The sequence below is a fragment of the Coffea arabica genome, chromosome 4c, assembly GCF_036785885.1.
Source record: "Coffea arabica cultivar ET-39 chromosome 4c, Coffea Arabica ET-39 HiFi, whole genome shotgun sequence".
Classification (NCBI taxonomy): Eukaryota; Viridiplantae; Streptophyta; class Magnoliopsida; order Gentianales; family Rubiaceae; genus Coffea; species Coffea arabica.
Window position 1 is genome coordinate 51,973,364 of NC_092316.1, and position 6,456 is coordinate 51,979,819.

Here is a 6,456-nt window from a genome sequence, read left to right on the forward strand (position 1 = left end):
TTCATTGCAACTGCTCAGGAAATGAGTTCAAAACCAACCATTTGATATAAGCATCAAATCCAGAATGCTACTTGGAAGTAACCAAAACGTCAGACATTGCACGGATCATATTGCTCATCCCTTGATGAGTTTATTGTACAAACCTTGCAGAAATGGTAACAAAGGGCATCGTTGTTGGCACAAATAAGTCGTTTGTTTTCCTTACAGTTCTTCTCGATTCAAAACTAAAGTAAGTGCTTAGTCAAGTAAGGCTCGTAAGGCTTGGTGGGATGAAAGGTCAAGAATTCGAACCTCGCTTTCCACCATCTACCACTATATGTGGCCAGCCACTTTAAAAGTGGTTCCAAAGGGGTGCGTAGTGCTCTCGTCTGAACTGGTGGTGGTTCAGTCCCTACTGGTTTTCCCTTGAGTCTCTTCAGGTCCTCCCTTCCCCTCCCCTTCCCCCATAGCATAGAATAACATGTAGGTCTATCGTATCCGGCAAAAAAAAGAAAAGAAAAATGGTGGGAGAACGAGGGATTATCTGCATCAGGGTGACTCCTGTGTAGGACAAAAGGAACGTGTGTCTGTTGAGGTTGGTGCTTTACTCTTTGATTGATCCTTTTCCTACATGTGAATTGTACTACTATGCTACTTATCCTTACTTTCTGTAAATGCAGCTCTGTAAAATTGATGCAAGAATTATGCGAGTAATAGCTGCGATGCAGCAGTTGGAAGCTAAACTTGAGCCTGCATCTGCTTTTGATTACCGGGCAATCGTAGTACCCCTAGTGAAGTCATATATGCGGGTTTGTTTTGGACTTTCTTACATTCTAGTTGACTCATCCTATGCTTTTGCTCACTTTTTTAATTTTGATGGCTTTGTCTTGTTGTCTTTCTTTATGTTCTCTTTCTCCAGGCTCACTTGGAGGATCTTGCAGAGAAAGATGCCACAGAGAAATCTGATGCCGCCAGAGAAGCATTTTTGGCAGAACTTGCTCTTGATTCTAAGAAGGGCAGCAGCGGAGGAAGTGATAATGCTCGTCATATGCATGAGAAAACAAAGGATAAGAAAAAGAGCAAGGATTTTCAAAAAGCCAAGGATTCAAAGGTTCGAATTTCGTGTTGAGATATCCCTTTGTGTTACTGCCTTCCTAGTTGGTAGTTTATTGCTCAGCTGGAGCATTTATGGTTGGCAATTTATTCCTTTTCAGGCTAATAGTGGCAGTGAGCTACATATGCTTTCCTCAGAGACTACTAAAGAAATGTATGTTTGTTTTCTAGTCTTTGAGCATGTTAATGTGAACGATCTGAAGTTGATTTTTGTTTTATAAATACGAGTAAGGTTTTGTTGCAGCTCATATCCAGTCGCACACGAGGGAGAAGATATACAGGCTGAGATAGTGAATGCTGGAAATGGTGACACCTTAGAACAAGAGGAAGAGGAAGTCAGGCGTAGAATTGAACTTGAAGCTGAGGAGAGAAAGCTAGAAGAAACTTTGGAATATCAAAGGCATATTGAAAATGAAGCTAAACAGAAGCATCTAGCTGAGCAACATAAGAGAACTGTGGGGATAAATCCAGAAAAAGTTGCAGCAATTGCTCACTCTGATACTTACTTGAAGCAACATCAAGATGATCATGATGTCAATGTCCAATGGAAATATAGAAAAGAAGTGAGTATTTTATATTTGTAACTCCTGGAATAAAAAATAGATGGATATTTGGTGTCTTTCAGCTTTCTTTCTTCGAGTCATATCTTGTCAAGTGCTGCTTATTGTGTAGTTTGCAGAGGACATTATTGAACAGACTGTAACTTATGACCTGCAACTTTTAGGAACCCGTGGTACAGAGGAATGGATTTTCAAATGCCATGGAAGGTTTTCCAGAGGATGGAGTTGGACAAAAAGCTGGTAACTTTACTTGGCTGTGTAAATGTTAATTTGTTTTTGCAAGGATTTTTAGAATTGGAATGCTTGTAACTTCTTGGAATTGGCCATGTCTTATAGGCTTGCCCAACGGGGGAAGCTTAGAGGATGGCCTTTTGCCTTCTGATCGACGGTCAGGAAGGAGACATAGACGGCAAAAATGTGCAGCTAGACTTAACCAGCCCGTGCTATCAGAAAAGGAAAACTTGGAATTGAAACCCTTGGATGAAGCACATGGTGAGTTCAATATATACTTTTCACTTTAAAATGAAGGCTCTTTTGATGTGTATTATTTTGGAAACAGTTTGAAGTTGAATTTTAGTTTATGATTTGCTCATGAGATCGGTACTCTAATGGGAAGCTTAACAACTGTGTAAGACTTCAGAATGATTTGAAGACTGTTGATCCTAAGTCTTGCTCCCTGTCATAGAATGTGTTCCTTTGATGGTTTTAGGTGAACGATTAAGTATCCACTTTGAATTCATCTTGGTGCGTAATCTTTCTCACCTAGCCATTTGCTAGTTAACAATTTTTTTGATTTATTTTTCCGAGTTAACTAGCTGATATGTTTGAGTGTCTTTTGGTTTTAACTTTCTTGTAGTTTCCAGTTTGTCATGCATCGAGACATTGGCATGTTAGTTTTGTTCTTGTGGTTTCCAGCTGATTCTCAGTCAACTGGATGTTATTGGGTTCCAACCTTCTTGTCTTTTTGTATGATCATTATCGTTTGAGTTTGCTCCCTTTCATTGTTTTCTTCTTCTTGTTTCACTTTCTTCTGTGGTGGTGGCAGCAGTGCTCTCCTACACGTGATTGAAGGGGTTTTTTGGTCCTTGGCTTAGAGTTAAATGTGCAACCTCATGTACATGCAAAATGATTCAGAAACTAAGCTTCATGAATTTCCAGAGTGTTTATTGTCTTTGTAATGGAATTAACTTTTCTTCAAATCACACATGTTTTCATTTTACATTGTTTTTGTAACTTCATGTAACGTTTATAGCATTCTTCCGTCTTTTTTTGATACACACACTGATTTCTATCAGTTTACATTGCTTTTGTTATTTCATGTAACATTTACAGTATTCTCCTGTCTTTTTTTGAAGCACACACTGATTTCTATCATATTTGGTGCTCATCCTAATGGCATGTTTTTAAGAGATTTACTGTATTATGTTACAACTGCACAATTATTTGACAGATTAACAATCCTTTTCTTTTGTTTTAGTTTCTTTTTCTGCAGAATTAACTTTTAAGATTTCCTATGATATCTTTTTACTTGAGTTCATCTTTTAGTAAGATTTACAAGATAAAATTATTCTTTCTTTTTCTTTTTTTTGGAGGAAAAATATCATTGTTCTTGTCCTGCAGATGATGCAACAAAGACATTGAGACAACTACAGGCAGAGGAGGATGATTAAGAAAGGTTCCAAGTAAATCTTTGAGCTCTTTCTGGTGGTTCTTCTTTATTATTATTTTTTTTTCAAGTTTTCCTTCTATCTGCAATTTTATTAGCCTGTAAAACCTACAGGAGTGAATGCTTGTGGTGTCTGATTACTCCTCAGTTCATAAATTTTGGCTAACACAAATGCTACATACAGGGACAGATGAATGATGCTTCTGAAGTGTTGGGTGTCATATTTGATTGCCTTCATCGATTATTTACCTCAACCATGTGTACTTCTGATGCCGAATCATTAGATAGCAACTGCATGGACTCTTGGGATTGCACAAATGGTGCTTGCGTTGCACATTCTCTTTTTGGCATGGACATATTTGAAAGAATGAATTGTTACAATTGTGGTCTGGAGTCCAGACACTTAAAGTACACTTCATTCTTCCACAATATCAATGCCAGTGCTCTCCGTACTATGAAGGTATATTATGTTTGAGTCTGGTCAAATATCTAAGTTTGTTACATAAATTATAGTGGATACTCTTATCCTCTTAACAAAAAATGTGGTTGTCTGCGGATACCTTTCAGGTTATGTGTCCAGAAAGCTCTTTTGATGAGCTTCTGAACCTTGTTGAGATGAATCACCAATTAGCTTGTGATCCTGAAGCTGGTGGCTGTGGAAAGCTTAACTACATCCATCATATTCTGTCGACCCCACCACATGTTTTCACAACAGGTATCTATCTGTTTTTATTTTTTTATTTTTTTTCAGTCTTTTGCCTAAATGCAAGAGTGAATTGGATGTCGAAAGAACCACTTTTTTGTTCATTGTCGGTATTGCAGAAGATCTAAATTACCTCTTTGCCTATGCATCTTTCAGTTTTGGGTTGGCAGAATACCTGTGAACATGTTGATGACATAAAGGCCACATTGACAGCCTTACCTACAGAGATGGATATCAGTGTCCTTTATCGTGGTCTTGATCCAAAAAATAGGCACTGCTTGGTCTCAGTGGTATGCGTCTTTGGATTATGTTTTGGTGATTATGAGCGAACTTGTATCTGAAAACTGGATTAGTTGTCCTATCATTACTGGTCTCAACTATTGTTATTTTTCTGGAAAAGTTTGATTATTTGCTTATTTTTGCGTCCTTTAAACATTTCAGTATAATCAGATAAGAGGTTCCTTAGACTTGCATACAAATATGTGGTACATGCAGATGTGCAAGGCAAAGGTCCATTAAATTGTGCTTATTTTTCTCCGTTTCAGGGGATCTTGTACTGGTGAAGAGTCTTGGTTTCCTTGATTTGGAACTAGCATTAGATCTTCTGCTTCCCTTTTCCCCTGAATCATTGCTTTTTCTTCTTCCTGTACTCTGAAATTTATTTAAAATAAAAAAAGAGACGCAGCTAAGGTAGGTATGCATACATGAGTTCATATATTTCCCACGAAAGTTTTGATGGCTGTTGTTTGATCAGATATCTAAAAGATGTTGAATTCCTTGTGATTCTCTGATTTTTCTAGAGAATTTTTTGTGTTTCTTCATTTCGTATCAAGTGAGACTTGGTAACAACAATTAAGCTTTATATGACAAGATGAATTTTGCATTTCTGTCTTAGTTGGTAATTTATTTTGAATAATTCACTTGGTTGGAGTTATGAAAGAATTCATGAAGAAGCTTATGAACTTTGCGTGATATTTATAGCTATTTGATTGAACAGTTAGTTAGAAGGTTTAAATGGTTTAAGCATTCTACTCAAGCTTCACAATAGGTTACTGAATACTGTTCAAATTGATGACATAAGCTGTGTCATGGCTAATAATCATTTGTAACTCTTTTACTTTTATGCTGGATGTCAAATGCAACATTGTCAAATCCCTAGAGAAGATAAGAAAAAAATATTAAGAGATTCTGATTGAACAGTTAGAAGGTTTAAATGATTTGAGCATTCTACTTGAGCTTCACAAAAGTATGTTTACTAATATTACAGCTTGGTTATTTGTGGGCTAAAAATAGTTAAAACTCTTGAAACATCTGTTGTGTAGGTAAGTATTTTTTTTTTCCAAGAAATAAGGGAAAATCTATATGCCCTCAAAGCTGCACTTGATACATGATTAAAATAATTGTTCACTTTCTTGATTGTGGTTGAAAATTCCAGCCAAAATTCTTAATTGATAATTATAAGGGCAAATTGGACACTTTGCAAATTGTCTGGTGTGTCTCTATCTGTGGCATCCTTAATTTATCCTTGGCATTCTTTCTAATTTTATCAGTATTTTCTTTATTCTTTTTTAGCTTTCAGATATCTTACCTGATTCCATTTAAGATTATCTGAAGCCACCACCAAAACATCTACAGTGACCCCAGAAGTTTATTTTGGTGGTGGTGTTGGTTTTTTTTTTTCTTTTTTTTTGTTTGGTTTTTTTTTTTTGGGGGGTGGGGGTGGGAAGGGTTCATATTTGTTGAAAAATAGAATCTTAAGACTTCAAGTATGATACATATTTTAATAAAACTTTGGAGTATAATTGTCTGAATAGAAGTAATGTGAAGAAGGGAAGTTTGTTACAAAACCAAATGTTGCAAGAATATGAATGACATTTATTCTCTGTAAGTTTTAAAAATATTATTGAGGGATTTGAGAGTTTACTATATTTCCAAATTCACAAGGAGTTGTGAAGATCATCTAAGAATAATAGTATTTTAAATCTGTGATTTCTTTAGTTTAAATTACTGAACGGAGAGCGCAAACTTGCTTGAATAATTTTGCATTAACTATACTTCTAGTGAATGTCATTAGCCCTAAGGATCAGTTGGCTCCTGGGATTAAAGGGTTGCACTACCATCTGGTCCTATCCCAATTTTTGAGTTTTGGACCATTGATGCTTAATTCCTCTGAACATTTATCCCTTGGATAAATAAATAATTTCTTGCTTGATTCCAGTTTAATTGTCTTTGATAACAAGACCACTATTTGTGGCCAATGACATATCAAGATCATAAGAGAACCAAAAGAAGTTACACATGGATGATGTGCTCATATATGTTGCTTGATATCAATTATCTGGCAGATTTTACTTTGAAAAGCAAACCATAGGAAAGTTACTTTAAGGAGGATTAGACATGCCATTATTAATTCCCTAATAACCATTCTTACCTAG

General features: G+C 36.1%; 1 protein-coding gene across 4 annotated transcripts; it reads left to right on the forward strand.

Annotated features, from left to right (window-relative positions):
• The first annotated feature begins 125 nt into the window (after nt 1–125).
• Nucleotides 126–3,642, forward strand: LOC113740385 (uncharacterized). Of its 4 annotated transcripts, XM_072046363.1 has the most exons (9): nt 126–574; nt 660–788; nt 899–1,090; nt 1,194–1,246; nt 1,325–1,655; nt 1,817–1,892; nt 1,989–2,144; nt 3,273–3,334; nt 3,503–3,642. In XM_072046363.1, exons 2-8 carry the CDS (start codon nt 684–686, stop codon nt 3,320–3,322), a joined length of 963 nt encoding a protein of 320 aa, XP_071902464.1. In that variant the 5' UTR covers nt 126–574; nt 660–683; the 3' UTR covers nt 3,323–3,334; nt 3,503–3,642. The 4 variants fall into 4 exon arrangements, with proteins under 4 accessions (XP_071902464.1, XP_071902461.1, XP_071902463.1 ...); XM_072046360.1 differs by having other exon boundaries at nt 126–788; XM_072046362.1 differs by having other exon boundaries at nt 126–788; nt 1,337–1,655.
• Nucleotides 3,643–6,456: the final 2,814 nt, after the last annotated feature.

Bases quoted from the DNA above. Each gene is read 5' to 3' on its own strand.
- LOC113740385 (XM_072046360.1), top strand. From the start codon at position 654: ATGCAGCTCTGTAAAATTGATGCAAGAATTATGCGAGTAATAGCTGCG. The intron at 1,247-1,324 runs GTATGTTTGTTT...AATACGAGTAAG, and splicing joins TCAGAGACTACTAAAGAAAT to GTTTTGTTGCAGCTCATATC. The intron at 2,145-3,272 runs GTGAGTTCAATA...CTTGTCCTGCAG, and splicing joins ACCCTTGGATGAAGCACATG to ATGATGCAACAAAGACATTG.